The sequence below is a fragment of the Musca autumnalis genome, unplaced genomic scaffold, assembly GCF_047663935.1.
Source record: "Musca autumnalis isolate F117 unplaced genomic scaffold, ASM4766393v1 scaffold_4, whole genome shotgun sequence".
In the NCBI taxonomy this organism is placed as follows: domain Eukaryota; kingdom Metazoa; phylum Arthropoda; class Insecta; order Diptera; family Muscidae; genus Musca; species Musca autumnalis.
The window spans coordinates 78296553-78317270 of record NW_027411977.1 but is presented as its reverse complement, the minus strand read 5'-3'; the positions used below and the strand labels follow the sequence as shown (position 1 = coordinate 78317270).

Below are 20718 nucleotides of genomic sequence, written 5' to 3'. Positions count from 1 at the left end.
TTTGCTATAGTTTGGATTTACCGAACAGATTTATAGTGTTCCGTTTAACTTAAAGCTAAAAGTGATGATTGAATTTCAAGCAGGAGCTTCTTGGCATTACTTTCAATGTAAAAATTGTATTTTTAATGCCTCCAAATTGGTTTATTTTTCGTCTTCAAATCCATCAAATAGTTAAATGATACATATAAGCTCTGTTCCTTTACGTTCAAGAATCTTCAAGTTTTACCACTTTTTACTCGAAAAGCGTTCCTTTACTTCAGACACAATACAATTCATATGGAAGCAGTGTGCAACTTTTACTACTTTTGCCGTTTTTACCATTTTCAAAAGTAAAGGAACAGATCAATAATAATGGCCCTAAGACCATGGTACAAATACACAGGTAGCCGCATCGGCAATTGTTGGCAACATAAGATGTCAAAATTTGACATCAATTCAATGCAATTGACACATCATGTTACCATCAGCTGGCATGATAATGCTACCTGTATTATTGTACCATGCCTAAGACTAATAAATATACGAAGAGTAGACAACACTGATGTAACAGCTGAAATGCTGGCTGTTATCATTTCTGTGTGAATAAGACAAAACAAAGAAGCAGATTGTTGACATATTCGTCGTTTCTTTTTCCAGGTGTTTTATCATGTTTCTTTTTTAGGGTCTCATCTGTCAGCTGTTAGATCCCGTCATATTAGTGCAAAAAATCGGAAAAAAATTATTTGATTGTTTTTTTGACGAAAACAGATTTTTTCCTAATCAAAATTAAGATTCTTGCAAAATATTGTTGTTTTAGAGTACACAGCCACGAATAGATGTTAAAAACTATCAGATTAGATTCAATTGCAGCAAATTAAGGGCTGTGTCAAGTTTCTTTTCGTTGTCATAATTTTGTTGTTGTTGTAGCTCCTTCCGCACTTTGGAGGAGTTTTGTAAAATTTGTTTGTCCACCAATCATTATCAAGCAGCACATCAAATACCTAGAACTACACTTATCCGTTGGAGAAAATCGCTAGTTCTATATGTTAATATGAATGTTGATTCAACATCTTTACCTTCGGAGTTGTTGGTGCCACCACAGCCTCTAATTGGATTGTGCGGTCTAGATGTGAATCGCAATGCCGTGCACAAAACCATATGGGATGCCTTTAGTAGTAATCGCAAAGCTGAAAGGTAATGTCATGTAGACGTTTGTCCTGTTGCCTCTCGCCTTTATCCAGTTACATTTTTCTTGCAGGGCTTCGGTTCAATTTAAATTGCTGCCAAATAACTATGAATTTCCTGTGGCCAAACCAAAACGAAATTCCTATGAATGGTATCATCCAAAGGGTATCCTAAAACGCAATTGGATGCTTAAACATTTACATGTGCTTCCGTCAGTAGTTGTTCTGTTCCAAGACATTGAATGGAACGATAGCCAATGGACAGAAAAACAATTGCAATGTGTTGCCGCTTTACAAACCCTAAAGAATGCCTTACAGGAACGTAATACCCGCATATGTTTGGTGCTTTTACAAAAATCACCACCTTTGCCACCGGGCGAAGATATGTTGGCATCCGAAAGAGCTGCCAGTTTAACTTCGGCATGTGGTATTAATAGCAAAATGTTATTTATTTTGCCCCATTCGGAACATTTAATGGGTAAGTAAGGGTAAAGAAGAGGAGAGTAACTCTTGTTTTTGTGTTTATAGATAACCAAGAAAAGAAAGAAATGTTTGAATTCTTTGTTAGGGGGATTGTACGAAATTTTCCACAGGTTTTTAATTAGGACCGAGGGAATACTCCAGGACCCACCTCCATGATTGCAACTAGAATATTCAACTTAAGGGTAACTGGTTCAGTTTAAGAGTTCCACTCGAACGTTTTAGTTTTCATTATTTTCATCGCGACACCTAGTCTGACCGTCCGTCAATCGTTACAAAACTAACTAATCAAACAAATTTCAGAGAGTTTAACCCTTCTTAGAGCTGCTGCTCGAATAGCCGAAGTGATTCCATATTTCCCACCACTGATTTCTGGACCATATCGCTGCTGCAGCCACTCGTTAAATACATAACTGCTGCTCGAATAGCCGAAGTGATTCCATATTTCCCACCAGACACAGCAGGACTTACAATAGATCTCGACGTCGAACCAGCCCTAATGACCTCAGACCAGAGGAACTGACCCTGGATATCATAAATTGGCCGGTGAGCATAAGCGAAACAGGTCATCTACAGTGTTGCAACACTGGAATAGAAGAAGTAACATACGACCAACGATTAGATTAATCTTGATCGAAGAAAAAATATAGGACTTTAGCGACATCATATTAAACGAGTCGTAGCATCCCGAGGGCTACACGGCTAAGACCGAGGAGGTACCACCACTGATGATGTTGCCAATGCCATCTGTAATGTCTCCATGGTATGCTTAAAGGGTTGGTTGAGACAAAAATCTCGCGTATTTCAAAAAAATGGATGGAAATAGTGTTTTTGGACTAACTTTGGTTGGGCTCTCGTGGACCTATCGTTTCTCACAATTAATTTCCTTACTCAAAGAAATACTAACAAAAGATTCTCTTATATATTTTATTTTTCACTTTCAGGTTATGTCTTGCGTTTGGAATCTGCCTTTGTGGACATGGCTCAGTCATACTATACACTAATGTCAAAACGTATACGAACTCATAGAGATCAATTGACAGCAGCTCATACAACTTTGAAAATAAGACATCAATTTAAATTGGGGTTTGTGGCGGAAATGCGTCAAGATTTCAGTACAGCATTAAAGTAAGTTTCCCCGTCCAGAATTTAATTACAGTATTTAATCCACCTTTCCCACCCAATCAATCAACAGGCACTATACACAATCGTACACCACGCTTGATGAGATTCGCATCAATGATGGAAATAATTTGGAAATAAAAACTGTTGCAGGTTTCTTAAACTATAAAATATGTCGTTTAATGTTTAAATTAAAGGTGCCACGAGATTCAATAAATCATTTTATCAGTCACATTGATAAATATAAAAATCGTGTTGGTTATAAGGATTTAATATTTGAACACTATGCATGGTTAAGTACACAGTAAGTTTCCAACAAAATTTGTCTTGATTTTTCTAATTACTTAGAGAAAAACTTTTGTGTTTCATATTTTCAGACATTTCATGTTTGCCGAACTGTTTTGTGAGGCTATTAAAAATGGTCTACCAGCTTTGCAAACACAACACCCGGGTATTTATTTTCATAAAGCTGCCGAATATACTCAAAAACGAAAGGAAGCCTTTCTTCAAAGCTCAGGTAGAGTATTCCACATTGACATTATTTACTTATATCCTTCCTTATATATACAATTGTTTTTTCTAGGTGCATCAACACCTACAGATCCTTCATCTAACTTTAATGGTCAAAGCAGTAATAATGTAACGTCTTTATATACCGAATATTTCGGTATAAGATCATTAAAATCTGGAGAACCCCTAACGGAACAACAAATCAATTCAATGATAAGGGAAAATGAAAAACTCTTCAACCATTCGGTATATTGCTAGACCAAATAATATCTAAAAATTGTTTTAGTAATTCTTTGTCTTGTTTTCCTTTTTAGAGTTCCATAATTAATTTGCTGGGCTTGGCAATGGCTCAGTTTAAAATTTACAAATGTTTGAGATTTCGCAAAAAATTGGCCATTGATATGGCAGATGAGTACTTTAAAAGTGGTGATCATGGAAAAGCTTTGACGTAAGTTGAATATTGTATATAAATGTACATATTTTACGAATGTAACCCAGTTTTATGGCCTGTTTCTCTAAGACGATTCGAATTCAAATTCGTTCGAATTACTACTAAACTCCTGTTGTCGGAAATGTTTGATTGATTGAAAATAAAAACAATTCAAATATTTTTGAAAAAACATAGGTTTGGTAGTAGTTCGAACGAATTTGTATTCGATTCGTCTTAATGAAACAGGCCATTAGTCCCTGTATTTTTAACTATTTTTTGTTTGTTCGTCTGTATTCATAATAATTTGGGTACCCATAGCTCAGCCCTTAGATGACATTCAGACCTAATTCTTCGTAATCACGTTCTATATATAGTTAAGAATTCCTCATTCAAAAATCAGCGTTAATCTGTGTTGTACTCTTACGTTTGAGTAAAAGATTTAGTTGTGCTTTTATGTTGTAAATAAAAGACTTATTGATAAATTAACAAACTTAAGCAAGATTTATTCTGTTTAATTCTGGAAACTGAAATACGTTACAATAGTTGATGTGCGTGTTAATACTTGTGGTGTAATACAATGACTGTGTTGTCTGAATGACTGAAAGAGACTGACTGAGTGAGAAAGAGTGTAGCATGAGGGTAGCAAGTGTGTGTGTGTGTATGTATAATAACAATGATGCCTAGTTTCTGATTGTTTACAGTAGAACCCTAACATCTCCCTTTTTGAGACTTCTCGGGGGTCCGGGATACTGGCTGTACAGGGTTTCTTCGAGAAGTGATGCGTTGTGGGTGCATAACCGGTGATGATGGTGGAGTTGTGAAATCTTCTTCCATTGGTGGACTAATGTTGAAGTCTTCTAGTAGGATTTGAAGAGGAAGATTATCATTTTGCTCTGCAGGTACATTTTGATCGGTTTCTCTTGCTCGGAGTTGATCTGCGTGAGATCTCACAAGAATTTGTCTCTTATCCACTTGAATGAGAGTGTTGTAGGTAACATTTCCCACTTTGTTGATAATTTCACCTGGAACCCAGTAGCTTTTATTACCTTTGAAGTGTTTAGCGTAGACAAGATCTCCAGTGATGAAATTTCGTTGTTTTGTACCATGTTTCCGGTTGTATTGTTTCTCCATTTGAATGTTTCTCTCTCTGCTCGCTGGTGGAGGCTTTGTTATTAAATCGAAAACTGTTCTCATTTTTCGACCTAGGAATGATTCCGCTGGAGAGAGTTCATTAGGTGAGTTTTTGTTCGGTGTTGAACGATACACTTCTAAGAATGTTTGTAGTGCATTAGATGCCGTCTCCTTTCCCTCTGATTTTTTTAAAGATCGTTTGAGAGTATCGACGAATCTTTCTGCTTGACCATTGGAACTTGGGTGATATCGAACTGTTCGTGTGTGTTTGATTCCTCGTTTAGAACACCAATTTTCAAAATCCGCTGAGGAAAATTGTGTTCCATTGTCGGATACGATTTGTTCAGGATTTCCAAACTGTGAACAATAAGTTGTTAGTAACCTTAATGTTGCTGCGGTCGTGGTTGATGAAGTTTCATATATGACGGGATATTTGGAATATGAATCCACTATTACGAGGTAGTAAATGCTTTTTACAGGACCTGCGTAATCTATGTGAACACGTTCGAGAACGCGTGTTGTTGTGGGCCAAGGACAAAGGTTGGTTTTGATGGGACTTTTTGCTGCGAGTTGGCAATTGTTGCATTTCTTGACGTAAGTCTCTATGTCCTTGTATATGTTTGGCCAATATACGTAGCTGCGTGCGATAGATTTGCTTCTTTCTGTTCCTATGTGTCCGCGATGCAGTTGTTTGAGAATTTGTTTTCTGTAGCATTCGGGTACTATTATGCGCGTATTGAACATAAGACAATCATCTGTTATTGATATTGAATCTTGCCTGTTGAAATATGGAAGAATTGAAGAATCTATGCTGTTTTTGTTTTCTGGCCAGCCGTTGTATACGTAGTTTGAAACTGTTTGTAATGTTGAATCCTTTTTGGTTGCATCCTGTATCATTTTGAAGCTAACTGGCAGTGTTGATATTTGCTTTTTCAAGTCTATCTAGCTCTGTTTCTATTTCTGTTCTCACGGCATATGGTACTGGGCGTTTTGCAATGAATGTTTCTTTTGCGTCTGGAAGAAGTTTAATATGCACTTTGGTTTTTGTACAAAGGCCAAGACTGCTGTTGTCGAAAACAGGTTTGAACTTGCTTCTCAGGTTTGATATGTATTCATCGTTTGATATTTGGCGACACCAAGCTGAAATTGGTTTGTCCCAAAGGTTAAAACTTTGTATCCAGTCGATACCCATTATGTTTAAGTTATCGATTTCCGTGACGTAACATTGTAGAGTTAGCGTTTTGTCTGATACCGTTATGTTGCATTGACACTTTCCGATTAGGCTGATGCTGTTGGAATTAACGTCTGTTGCAGTATCATTTGTTTTGTGTACGTGAGGCTTACCTATGTATTCCCATGTTGATCGTGATATGATTGAAATATCGGATGCTGTGTCGATTTGTAATTTGACTTGTTTCTTGTTTATTTCCACGGTGGTATATTTTCGCAATTGTTGAAATTGGAGTTGCTTTGAAGAGAATACAGCGTTGGCGTTGTATTTTGTTTTGTCCGACTTGACTGCAGTTTTGTCTGTAGTGGACTTGCCTCGTTTTGCGCTTTTGCAAAAGTTATCCTTGTGACCTGTCTGCTGACACTTTGAACATTTATGATTTTTAAATGGACAGTATTTTGAGTAATGCATGTCTCCGCATAACCAGCAGGGCGTTTTAGGAATTTTATGGGAATGCTTGTTGTTGTTCTTGGCGAATTTCTTGACTGCGCATATTGATTGCGATTGATGCTCGATCAATGTATTGTCTGTTTTCAAATCCATGAGTCGTTGAGTTTCATCTACAAGCGTGTCTAGAGTTGTGGAGTCCTTTGCTTCGTCTAGCAATTTGAGTAAACGTAAGCGAATGTCGTTGTCTTTGCTTGATTGTAAACCTAAGACATAGATTAGACACTTGAATTGATCCACTTGCATTTCATTTAGCTTGAAGAGTTCGCACTGTAAGTTGACTCTACCGGCGTATTCCTTATAGTCTTCTCCTTCAAGTTTTTTCATTTGCAAACACTTGTAGCGTTGAGACACTTGAGTTTCTACCTTACCAAATAGTTTGTTAAGTTTCGCCAGGGTGTCTTTGAGACTCATTTCTGTTGGATTCTTTGGAAGAACGTAGTTCCTGAATCTTTCGTGAACACTGTTTGACATCTTTCTCCAGAGTAACGCAACTTTGTCATGATCGTCCAGAGATTGGGCTTCTTTTTCGAAGACATGTTGGTAGCGATTGTACCACGCTTGAAAAATTAATCCGCTTTCCGGTTCATAAACGAAGTCTGTCATGGAATGTGAAAGAGATTCCATCAATGCTGCTTTTGAAGTGCTGGGACTCGTAGCATCTTTGGTGTTTCCAGTACTCTGTGCTTGAAGTAGATTTGTTAATTGTTGCAGTAACTGCGTTTGAAGATTCATAGCCGCTTGCTGTTCAGCTAGTAATTTCACAATGTTCTCGCTTGACATTTTATGTGCAGTTGATTTTTGCGTAGATGAATTGAAATTAAAGAATTTATTTCTTTATTCACCGTCCTCGTCGCCAGTTGTTGTACTCTTACGTTTGAGTAAAAGATTTAGTTGTGCTTTTATGTTGTAAATAAAAGACTTATTGATAAATTAACAAACTTAAGCAAGATTTATTCTGTTTAATTCTGGAAACTGAAATACGTTACAATAGTTGATGTGCGTGTTAATACTTGTGGTGTAATACAATGACTGTGTTGTCTGAATGACTGAAAGAGACTGACTGAGTGAGAAAGAGTGTAGCATGAGGGTAGCAAGTGTGTGTGTGTGTATGTATAATAACAATGATGCCTAGTTTCTGATTGTTTACAGTAGAACCCTAACAATCTGTTCAGGTCTTACTATTATACCACAGACCATTCCATAGTGTTGTATGTTGTTGTTGTAACAGTGTTTGTTATTATGTTTGTATGTTCGTTCTTCTGTTCAATCTGGCTCTGGGTCTATCTACAGTTCCAGGAAAGTGGCTGCTTCGATGGGATGTAACCACAGATCCACTGGAGTTAGATGAGTAGGTTTGGCTGGGCAGTTGAAAAGGTGTTTTGTGTCGTGCGGGCCCATGCCACATACTGGGCAGATGTCTTGCACGGCGCGGCCGACTTCCGCCCAATAAGAATTTAGGCGACTGCAATATCCCTAGCGTAGTTGAGCCAAAACTACTCTGGTTTGTCGTGGCAGCTGACGCTCCTCAGTTGCGATAGATGGGGGATGTACTCCGAGTACTTTATTCACACTATATTTGCTTATGGCCTTAGCAACTGCATCTGTGTGAATACTATTTAAACCTGCTTGTTATGGCTGTTGATCTAGGGGTTCTCTCCTATATTGTTGGACCTCCCTCTCTAGAAAATGGATATTCTTTCTGATCTGCCTGAATGTGTCGGGCCTACCCACAAGATGGTGATTGGGATGGCTCACACGGTAACGTCCAAGCAGGTACTGCAACGAAAGCATCTCATTGTGTTGCTTTACTGGAAAAATCTTTGCCTCCTCGTGTAGATGGTCCACTGAAGATTTGAGGAGGCACCCTGTTCCTATTCTCTGGGCGGCATTCTGGCAAGTTTGAATCTTTTTCCAGTTCGTATCACATAATCTCGGGGACGAGACTTGCGCCGCATAGCTTACCACAGACCGACCTATCGCGTTATATGTGGTCAACAAGGTTTCTTTATCTGCACCCCAAGTGCTGCCGGCTAGGGACTTGAGGACCTTGTTCCTACTTTTCAGTTTGTCGCAGATAGCTGTGGCATGCGCGCACGACGTGAAAGTAGTGTCGAATGTGACCCCTAAAATTTTGGGGCAGTTTGTGGTCGGAATTCTGCTACCGTCGTCCACGTCATTCAATTCTCTTCCAAACTGCGCTGTCCATGTGGTGAACGGAGTGGCTGTTGATTTTATGGGGGAAATCTGCCTATTCCTCGAATGGAAAAAGATGGTAAGTTCGGTTAAATAGTTGTTCAGTCTCGCACAGATGTTATCAGGATAGGTACCCGAAGCCAGGATCGTGCAATCATCCGCATACGTTACGATCTCGATGCCGTCTCGAGGGGGCGGAATACAGGAGAGGTAGAGGTTAAACAGTTCCGGAGATATCACCCCACCTTGTGGAACTCCCTGTTTCACTCTACGGGGTTTGGACTTCTTGTTCCTGAATTCCACTTACGACTGGCGTCCACACATATAATTGACTATCCAACGTTTCAAGCTTGGCCGGAGGGTTGTCTGCTCAATGTCCTCAAACAGCATAGAGTGCCTGACTGTATCAAAGGCTTTTGATAAGTCAAGCGGCACCATCACTGTTCTATCGCACGGCCGTCTCTGGTTGAGTCCTTGACAAATATGTGTGGTAATGGCGTGCAGCGCAGTTGTCGTGCTGTGCTGCTTATGGAATCCATGCTGATGATCGGCAACTTGATAGCTATTTCTAATACTGGGGAGGACTAAGGCCTCAAGGGTCTTTGCTACGGGCGACAAAAGGGAAATCGGCTTGTACGATTCACTTTTGATGGCATCCTTGTCGGGCTTCCGTAGTGGACCACCCTGCCCATTTTCCAGACTTCGGGAACAATGAGGATGGATAGCGACAAGTTGAGAACTTTAGTGAGATACTCCACTCCCGGCTCATCCACCTGCTTCAGCATTACCATAGAAATTCCATCAGGGCCCAACGTTTTGGATGATTTAGCGTTCCAGATGGCATTGGCAACATCATCCATTGTAAACTGTGGTGGTTCCTCCTCGGCAGGAAGAGATCTGATGCGACGTAATACTCTTCTCTTCGCCCTGTCACTCTCGGGGTGCTCGACAAACTGTCGATTGAAATAACTTGCGCACCTCTTCGGGTCAGTCAACGTAACGTCGCCAAACGTGACTGAGGTCCTATTATCCCTTCTTACAGGGTTCGAGAGTGACTTAACCGTTGCCCACAATTCACCTATACCGGCTCCAATGTTGCAACTCTTCAGATGATTTAACCACTTGTTCCGTTTATGCTCGCCGACCAGCCTGTTAACTTCCAGTGTCAGCTCCCTGACTCTGGGGTCATTGGGGTCGGTGAAGCTCATCACGCTCATTTGCTAATGCCGTCGCCTCTGCTGGGAAGTTTGGTCTTACTTCGGGTATTCGACCAGCAGGGAGATGGCGAGCGGCTGCAGCAGTGATGATGTCTCGGAACGTCCATTCCGCTACCCAAACATCAGAAGGATTGGGCAGATCTCTGAAGCGGTGATTGGTGAACTCTTTGAAATTCGGCCTATCAGCTTTCCCATGATTGACGAAAGTGTGTCGTTCAGAGGTGAGAAAGAGAAATGACGGGTTGCCAGGTGACTTCATTTGTTAGACCAGGTGACACGATGGTAATGTCTGGCGAACTGTGACACTCTCATCTAATTCATGTAGGGGCGTCCTCATTGACCGAGCAAAACGTAGAGCTGTCAATCTGCTCAGCCAGCGCTGTACCTCTCTGGTCGTTTCCGAGGGCCGAATGCCACATCTCATGATGCGCATTAAAGTCCCCCAGGACCAGACGATTATGACCTTCCAAAAGCGGGCTAATGTAAGACACGTAATCCGAGATACAGCTATTTCTCGGCGGGATGTATACGTTCAGCAACTCTATCTCGGCAATTCCACACCTGACTGCTACCCCCATACATTCCATGTACGGGTCATTAGAGACAGGCTCAAGCGATATAGGTCTATATTGGACAGATTGGTGCAATAGGAAAGCTAACCACCCACCTCTACTTCTGGTGCGATCCTTACATAGCACGTTGTAACCACCGCAACGTTGTCAGCTACAGTTGTTGTTGAGCTTGGTTTCTTGCACCGCAGCGACCTTGATATTCCTCCGAATCATGAGATCTAATATTTCCTCGATCTTACCTCGGAGTCCATTGCAATTAAATTGCAAAAATGATGCATTTACCGGGATTGGGACAACAACGGCTGGTGCTAAAGGCTGCATGTGCGGTTGTTGTCGTGCGGGGGAGTACCAAAATCGGACTGCGAGGAAGTTTCGTAATCCGATGACGACTCACTGGGGACTGTATTCAACAGCATGCAGCAACATAGTCCCTGCCGTAGTCCCTCACGTGGACAAGTTCAGAGCAACCCCTTAGATGCACCCACTCCTGATATCTATTGCATCTCACCGAAGGCTGGATGTGGTTGAAGATGCGGATGTGACAAACCGAGCACAAATATATTGGTCCTCTGTTTTCCTCCGTCCCGGCACGGACCAAAAGGATTCGGAGCAGGCATTCCGGGATATAAACGTATGTACACTGAGGTGGCAACCGCTGGCCAGAACAATGATGTTGTGTAGTTCCGGTACCAAGAACCCGCAGCCGTGGGATTGGGTGCTGTATGTGGTCAACAAGGCTTCTTTCTAGCGACTTGAGAACCTTCTTCCTACTTCTGATCTTGTCGCAAATAAATGTGGCTTGCGCGGACGACTTAAATATGCTATCGTGCCAAATATCTTGGGGTAGTTAGTGGTCGTGATCAGGACACCATCAACTAATATGTTCAGGGTGAGCCTCATTTCAACCGTACAGGTGGTGAACAGTGTGTTTGTTGTTTTAGCGGCGGATATTTTCATATTCCTCAGATTATAGAACTGCAATAAGTCAGCATAGAACCTATGGCGCCAACTTCATAAAATCATGCCCATACATTACGATCTCCATGCTGTCTGGAGGGTGTGGAATTTCAGAAATGTAGAGGTTAAACAGTTCGGAGATATCACCCCAACTTGGGGAACTCCCTGTTTTACTCTACGGGTCTTCGACATTTTATTTCTGAATACCACAAACGAATGACGCCCACACATATAATTGATTAGTCTTCTCCATATCCTCAAACAGTTTGAAATGACTGACTGTATCGAAGGCCTTCCATAGATCAGGAGCCACTATAACTGTGGCTCTAACTCATTTTTTGAGTTACCGACAAATGTCGATAAAATTAAAACGCAAAATTATGAATGGAAAGTTCAAATAAAAGTTGACAACACTGTTGCTATCGGTAGAAACCCAGCAAAATGTTCGATGACAGATCATGAGTTGAATCATAGGTGCAAGTGACTTGTCATAGGTGCAAATTTAGGTGAATCACCGATGAAATTTACAAGGGAGTGACACCTGATTTCACCTGTTCATTGTCACGATATCTTGCACCAGTTCACTGTCACGGCATCTTGCACCAGTTCATTGTCATGGCATTTTGCACCAGTTCATTGTCATGACATTTTGCACCAGTTCATTGTCATGGCATTTTGCACCAGTTCATTGTCACGGCATCTTGCACCAGTTCATTGTCATAGCATCTTGCACCAGTTCATCGTCATGACTTCTTGCACCAATGCTTTGGATCCGGATTTTTGCCAATCAGAAATAAAATTCGCAACACAATTATGCAATTTGTTGAATTAATAAGAATACAATGCGCAAATGATTTGTATCGCCAGATGTTATTTTTCTTTATTTTGTATGTAATTTTAAAATTATATATTATATTAATCTGCAATTTGATATTTATCTCTTCCGATGGCTGCAAGATACTTCTTTCAACTTGGGGGTTCCGTTTTTCCAATATTCGATAAATTATGTGTCAATCTCTGAACCAAGCTCATCGTTTGGGAAATCTAGTATAAATTTGAATTCTGTTATTTTATTTCAAAAGAAAAAGCTTATCCTGTAATAGTTACCACGTTATGGTCTCTTTTATACTTATTTTACCGATCTCCTACTTTGCTTCTCTCACTTTGCATGCCATGCTTGTGATATCGTGATCTTTCCATTGGAGTTTTGTTCCCTCGGGTCGCATAACTTCAAATGGCTCGTATTCATATGCCGGTGGCATCTTTATCCATCCTGTTAACATGGCCCAACCAACCCAATAATTGCAGCTCGATATGTTTTACTATATCGGTGTTGGTCGGCTGGGGAAGCTCGTGGTTTATAGACCGGGTCTTTTTCATGCTTCTTTTTAATATCCACAAAACGAAACAGGTTTCCAAACACAAAATATATTTTTCTTTTGTTTTATATCAATTTACATTGTATTTTTAATTAAAATATATAAATTTTGCCACTATGACCACTTTCATCTGACTTTTATTTTCATTTTAACAATTACTTTTGCAAGTACACAATTATTCGGGTATATGAGTATTTGATAATTTATTGTGCGGTTACTTATCAATTTATTTGAACTCATGATAATATTATGACAAAGATCGGATCTTTCACGACTTCAATTGCACTCATGAAAATTCGATGAAAAAGATCGGATCTTTCATGACTTCGATTGCACTCATGAAAATTCGATGAAAAAGATCGGACCTTTCACGACTTCAATTGCACTCATGAAAATTCGATGAAAAAGATGGGATCTTTCACGACTCCTTTCGCACTCATGCAAAAGAACCAGTGAAATCATGATTTCACATGGAATCACTTCAATTTAATTTTGCTGGGAATTTACGCCTACTTTCTTTTGGTCGCTAACTTACCGAAAAATATCGTTAAGTACCGAATTTATAAGCATTTTAATTTTACCGATTTTTGTCGGTAACTCAAGAAATGAGTTAGAGAATCCCACTACTGTTCTGGCTAAGTCCCCGACTGATATGTGTGGATATGTGATGTAGTGCTGTTGTGAATTTTCCGGAATCCTTGCCGATTTTGGACAACAGGAAATTGCTTCTCATCATGGGGAGCAATAGTACCTCTGGAATCTTCGCTACTGGCGACAAGAGGGAAATCGGTCTGTACGTTTCGCCTCTGCTGGCATCCTTGTCTGGCTTCAGTTACGGGCCCACCCTACCAACTGTCCAGGCTTCTGGTACAATATGGGTGGCTAACGATAGATTGAGTACACTTGTTAAATACTCAACTCCGGGTTCAACCTGTTGCTTATGCATTACCATGTGTGGATCCAACACTTTGAATAATTTCGCTTCTCGGATGACGTCTGCAACATCGCTCATCCTAAATTGTGGTATTACCTCCTCGGCTGGGTGGGCTCTTTTACGTCGTATCACACTCCTCTTCGCCCTATTACTCTGGGTGCTTTTGTTCGACTACTAGTCCGTTGGCTTGAAAGGTAAGTTCCCTAACTTTGGGTCTTCAGGGTTTGTAAGCATATCCCGGAAAATCCTATCAGCTTCCCGTGGATCTGAGGGAATGGGCAGCTCTCTGAAGCTGTGCTTGGTAACTTCTCTGAATCCTTGCCAATCAGTTTTCCAATGATTCAGAGGTTATGAAGACGGGTGTTCTGTTTACAGAGACGATAATCGGAAGATGGTCTGAGCTAAGGCAAATTACGGGTTGCCAGGACACGTCATTTTCTGACCGAGTGCCAAAATGGTGATGTCTGTCGAGCAGGGGTAATCTCCTCTTATCCTCGTAGCTATCAATCTGCTCAACCAACGCCGCACAGTGTTTCAGAATTGTTTTTTCCTGGTCAAAACTCAGTAACTTTTGGACGGTATTTGCATAATTCTATTTTTTGTTCGACAGATAACACTTTCAGCTTTCCGACACATAAAAAACAACCAAATTCGGTTTAGCAGTTGCAGAGGAATTCAAAGTTAAAGTAAAAAATTTGGGTTTTTTCATATTTTGGTCCAAACCCAAGAATCAAAAAAAAAAAATAAAATTGTTTTCCAGAATTAAAAAAACGCTCCTTTGGTTTTCATAAAACTCTTATAACTCTAATAAAAACTAATATGTTTAAAAAATGTACATTTGTGTGAAAAAGCTATGGGAAACGGTATGGAAAAACACACATTTCAAAAAAATTTGAAAAAGTGTTAAAAGAACGGAACCTGACTTGTACAAAACTATATGGTGTGAAAGAGGTCGGTCTCGGGCATCATTCTGTGAAAACGGAACTTTGTTCCAAGCTGTTCCCTAAAAGGTCTATTTCACTAAACTTGGAATCTCACTAAAATTTAGTACCTGAGGAAAAATAAAATAGCTCACTTCGTGTAAACGGTACGGTAATTTATTAAAACGACTGTTAAAGGTATCAGTCCTACCTACCTAACAAAAAACAATGAACACAATATCTGTTTCTATCTCCAGAAATTGGCAAAAATTACGTATTTTCCAAAATTGGGAAACATTTTTCGACTTACACTTACACTTACACTTTCATACGGGCAAAATGTGCCTCATCGAAATAATGGTTTTAGACCCCAAGTATGTTTGGCCGAAATCCGTTTCAGACAATTTGGAGTTGGATTTAGCAATGGTCCGTCCGTATGTCTGTCTGGTTTAGTTTAAGTTCGTAGATGGGTTATATCGGTCCACTCCTTCGGGTACCTCCCCCCAAAAAAAAGGAAAATGTTCGAAACATTTGGCCGCACTATAGCTCTTGAAGGGAGCAACCGATTCAGTCCATACCGTGCACATCGAGAAACTTCTACCATACATAAATGAGGTTCCAATATTGACTCGATCGGTATACTCCTTGGGGTACCTCCCACACAAAATTTCGGAACAGTTCAGTTTAGGAGCTCACTTTACGACGGTACAAGTCTCATCAGGGGCAAGTCCATACTTCCTGAGAAAATAGCCTTAAAGGTGCAAGAAACCCCTATGATAATTCTCGAACGGTCCACTCCTTCAGGCACCTCCCACACAAAATTTTAAATGGTCCGAAAAATTTTGCGCACGATTACTCTTGAAGGGAGTGACCGATTTGGACCGTACTTTGCAAATCCTAATATATCTACCAGATATAGATCAGGTTCGAATATAGACTTTATTTGTCGACTCCTTCGGGTACCTCCCACACAAAATTTCGGATAAATTCACTTTAAGACCTGCTCTTGAATCAATTTGCTTTTTTTTGAAGCAACATGCATTCGCTGCCTCCATTACTACAGTAAAAGTTTTTTTCATGGACAAGTCCATACTTCTCGAAAAAACAGTCCGAAACGTGTAAAAACCCCTATACCACCATATGTAGTGGCTGGAGAGCTCGGTCCGAATACTGCGTTCGTCCACACTTTGGATATCGTAATATTTCTTCGAATAGTGGATGAAATTCGAACGTGGTGCTTATAGGTCCTCTCCTTCCGGTACCTCTCCCACAAAAGTCCTTGGGGTACCACCAACACAATTGTTCAACATTTTTGTGTGGTTAAGGGTCTGTTCGAGGATCCTTTGGAAATTTTTACCGAAGGTTTTCCTATTATGTACAGCAATATGATGTTCTTCGTAGGCGAAGTTTTGAGCTTTGTCGGTTCCTACGCTCAAAATTTTGGATATCCAAATAAATACATACGTTTTTTTTGGAAAAAAGGTGTTTCACTCCACTCAGGCTGAGGGTATATCTCTGTCGGGAAAGCCGACTGATACTTTTTTACTTGTTTGATATAATGTTTTGTTTTCCTTAGTTTCAATATGTTTACTATCGAATTCCGTATAGAAATTAACAATCGGTGACAACAAAAAATGGGGATTTTGGCCAGGAAAATCGATTTCTGAACCACAGTGCGCCTTGCCCCTAGGGTCATTACCTAGGACGGAGTGCCAAAGCTCGTGATTAGCATTGAAATCCCCTAGTACCAGTCGGTTATATCCTTAAAAAAACATTGCATCCATAAAAACTGTGCAGACTGCAGGTATTGATTAGCTAGGTCGGATCGCACCTTCGGATGATGAAATAAACAATCTCACATACGCTGCCGCATAGGCCATTTCCATTGACGCCTCTCTGGAATGACCCTCAAGAACATGTAGTATTGTAGACTGTGGGGCAGTCTCATAGTCCTACGACGATGATGACGGTGAGATTGAGGACGCATTATTGTGGTATTGTGGAAGTCTTTCCTGGAATAGCCCTTGATGTGCACCAAATCTATGCATCAGTTGTTTCGCACCCATAACTGACCTGTGGTGGAAGTGGTTGTGACAAAACACAAGCATGATCCGAGAGTTTCTTCAGTCCAGGCACGAAACTTTAAAATTCGTAGAACATAGAATCCGCTGCCATGGGAATGTTAGGAGGCACCAGATGGCGATGACCAATATTGAGTTAATCGATGTGTGTACTGAGCGGCTCATACATAGTCCATCTTCGAAAATTTGGATGAAATATTAGACTGTAAAAATTTTATATTAAATAACTCCATTCGATAGTTTTCGTGGTCATAAGCCATTTTCTCCAAAAATATCCTCACCTTCTTATCACACGTATTCACATAATACCTTTAAAATCCATAGTTGTTAGTGCAATATTACATTTGGTAATCGCAATTATGCATTAATTTAATTTTCTTCCCCTTTTTATCTACAGATTATATTCCTTAATGTTACCTGACTATCGACAAGATAAATGGTGTTCTCTATTTTCGGATGTTTTACTTAAAACGATGAAATGTGCCCTACTGTCGGCGTCTATTGGCGATTTCATTTCGTGTAGTTTAGAAGCTTTATCGTTTAAAATTCAATACACACCCAATGAACGAGTAATGGTTTTGGAAAATTTATGGAAACTTTTACAGGTATGTGGAGTGTAGCACTAGATCGCCACAGTTACATGGATTAATCTAAATCTTTCACATGTTTAAAAAAGGGTGAACCGCCAATACCCCAAAATCAAAATGCTCCTGAGGTACGAGCACGTTGGGAGGAAGCATTGAAGAATGTGAAAAGTCCACTGCAAATCGATTTGGATAAACTGACCGATCTTATGGAGATGTGTACGACATTTGAAAAATTGGAACTAAAGAATGACGATGTCATAAAATTAAATATTATATTAAGGTAAGAAGAGAAATTTTTATCACCTTTTTAAAATCATTATAATTAAGTTTTTTTTCTTTTTATTCTTAGGCTACAAACTGATGTACCCATAAAAATACGAAATCTGCAAGTGATAATAACAGATGGCAGCAATAACTATAAATTGCAGCCAACACACTTTTCTAAATACAATGATATTTTGGCTTTAAGAAAACTCAATGACCCCGCTAATAATGTTCAACAGCCCTATGAACAAAATCTCAAATTAGAACCCACATTCTATCATAGTTTCTCATTTACAACCGAGGCTCAACAATTTTTGGAAAATACTCAATTGCGTGTTGTTCGCATAGAAGTCCTCGTTGGCACCGACAAACTATCTATGCTGCTGTATAAAAGTGCGCCCTATCTGAACAATGCCTTCCGTTACCACAATCGTAATCGTGATTTGGATGACAACATTATTGTCAATCCAATTTGTTATATTACTCCAACGTAGGTCATCATTTCGCATTTTGTTTTGAATGATTTTATTCATACATAAATTTAAATTACTTAATTTCGAGGAAGTGTTTGTTGTATGTGTGTTATAGTCAACACACCGTCAATACAGTTATTTGTCATTGAGTAACTTTTTTATTTACTGTTGATATAATTTTAATTTTTGCTATTGGCATGTTTAATGAACGGTCTACATTATAATAATTTTCTTTATATTTTTTCATCCACGTTTTTTTACAGATTCCATTTAGTCACGCAATGCAATCTGGGCAGTGAGACAATGCTAGTAAATGAATATTACATGGCAACAATAACGATTAGCAATCCCTACAATGTTTTTGTAACAGGCATTGCTTTGAGTATTAGTGTACCGAACCATTTGAAAAATAAAGGTAAGTGTCATCTTATTAATTTTATTAATATACATATACATACATACTTACATATGTTTGTATATCTTAAGTATTATAACAAAACATCAAAAATAATTTTAAATCTATGCGATAGATTTTAAATATTTATACCAACTACTTGAGTCCTTGGAGACACCATTATAATTTTTGGCGAAAATAGGTTTAATGTTTCGCATAGTAATTGATATGTGGTGCTCCAAAAAGAGTATTTACTAAAATGAGCTTACGGGCGTTGCGCATTCTTAAAGACGAATATGTTATTTTGTTAGAAATAAATGTCATAAAATTTAGATATCGACCTATTTTTAATAAAAAAACTTTGCTATAAAGGTGTACTGAAAAATGAGGTCTTATATGGCCTATGTGAAAAACGAAGCGTAAATAAACAAAATTTGGTTTTTGTCTGTTAAATAAGAAGCGATTTTAATGTTTTTGATTTTACTCATTTTTATCATCCAGGACATTGTTTCGAGTATTTATTATTCCAAACTGCAGGTGACAATTTAGTAACCTTTCGATCTATGTCCGATTGATCATCCTCTATTATTTTAGCATCCAATTTTGCTTTTAATATTTGGTCCATGATATTGATTTGACAAAATCTATTGTCTTTTTTCCATGAGTTAAAGAGTCGCAATCAACATTACTATAGTCTTCAATCGTAACATCTTCAATGTTATTTTCAGGTCACTTGTACGGATTTCCTCTAAAAGAACGAGGAATCTCTCTTATTAGTTCTAAATTAAAGACGTACATAACTTAGATCCTTGAGAAATGTTGTTGGCGGTAAATGCAACAAAAATAAAACACTAAATACACAGTCAAGATACCAAAAGTGTATATAGTCCTTACCTTGGTGTAATTCAAGAAAGCAATTTAAATTGCAACACAAGAAAATACATGTATTATTTTGGTTGATATGATTGACGATCAACACGATCTAACGTATTCCCAATTTGGTTAATAAGTGATGATAAAATATCGATTAGGCATTCCTCTAATCGTTGAGGTTGATAACATTCATATCGATATCTTCGTCTAATATTGGGTTGAGCCATCCCAACCACTTTTGGTAAATAAATGTTTGTTTCTTCAATATCACCAGTTCAATGTCCTTTTAAAACAATGGTCGATTGTTTCACCCTTGACGTCTAGTTTGCAAACTTTTCTTAATTAACGAACTGTATTAATATAATTGGGAGATTAGCACAAACATTTATAATTCTAGGTCTTAAAACAGAACTCAATGAAAAAAGTTTGGTCGGTTTTAAAGCAGGATATTTGGAAGCGCTTTTTTATACCATCAGCTTTGTACTAATGACGTACAGTGGTTCAGGAATCGATTTTTCTGGCCAAAACCCCAATTTTTTGTCGTCACTGATTGTTAATTTATATATGGGATTCGATCGTATTAGGTAAAAATATTGGAAGTTGTGCTCCTAAAAACGACATTTTTCGCAATTTTGGAAAATACGTAATTTTTGCAAACTTCTGGAGAAAGGAATAGATATTTCTCAGAAACTATAACAGATATTAAGTGTGTCTGCGTACTCGCTAATATGCATGTCCGTGTACTCGATAATTTGTAATAATTATTACAAATGTATCTAAAACTGACACTTGTATAAAGAAAAAGGTGCTGAAAAGTGTGTTTCAGCAACATTTAGTAAATACGAGGACATATCTAATTTGTAATAATAGGTGTGTCTTTATACCCTACACCACTATGTGGTAAGGGGTATTATGTGTTAGTGCATTTGTATGTAACATACAAAAGGAAGCGAGATAGACCCATAGTTCCTTCTAGGGATATACATAGAATCACTTTCTGAGTCGATTTATGCATGTCCGTCCGTCCGTCCGTTCGCAACATACAGGTCGCATTTGTTGACCGATTTCGCTGAAAATTGGGGAATACCATTTTTTTAGCCGTCGGAAGATCAAGTTCGAAGATGGGATATATCGGTCCACGTTTTGGTATAGCCCCCATATAACGGTACCCCCGATTTACGGTATTTTGACGTTTTCAGCTACATTTTAAGACCGATTTGGCTATAATTTGACATTTAGGGTTATTAAGTGGCAATAAACATATATAACAAAACTTGTGGACATAGGTCCACGTTTTGGTATAGCCCCCATATAACGGTACCCCCCGATTTGCGGTATTTTGACGTTTTTAGCTACA

General features: G+C 39.0%; 1 protein-coding gene across 1 annotated transcript in view; it reads left to right on the top strand.

Moving 5' to 3' along the window:
* Positions 1-659: 659 nt before the first annotated feature.
* Positions 660-20718, top strand: part of gry (trafficking protein particle complex subunit 11 gry) — a 91678-nt gene continuing 71619 nt past the window's right edge. The window contains exons 1-11 of the mRNA XM_073984867.1: positions 660-1173; positions 1238-1641; positions 2588-2771; positions 2839-3069; positions 3143-3282; positions 3349-3521; positions 3590-3723; positions 17168-17375; positions 17447-17637; positions 17707-18111; positions 18358-18509. Of these exons, the coding sequence (XP_073840968.1) occupies positions 1031-1173; positions 1238-1641; positions 2588-2771; positions 2839-3069; positions 3143-3282; positions 3349-3521; positions 3590-3723; positions 17168-17375; positions 17447-17637; positions 17707-18111; positions 18358-18509 (2365 nt within the window). The 5' untranslated portion in view covers positions 660-1030. The remainder of the gene's footprint in view (positions 1174-1237; positions 1642-2587; positions 2772-2838; positions 3070-3142; positions 3283-3348; positions 3522-3589; positions 3724-17167; positions 17376-17446; positions 17638-17706; positions 18112-18357; positions 18510-20718) is intronic.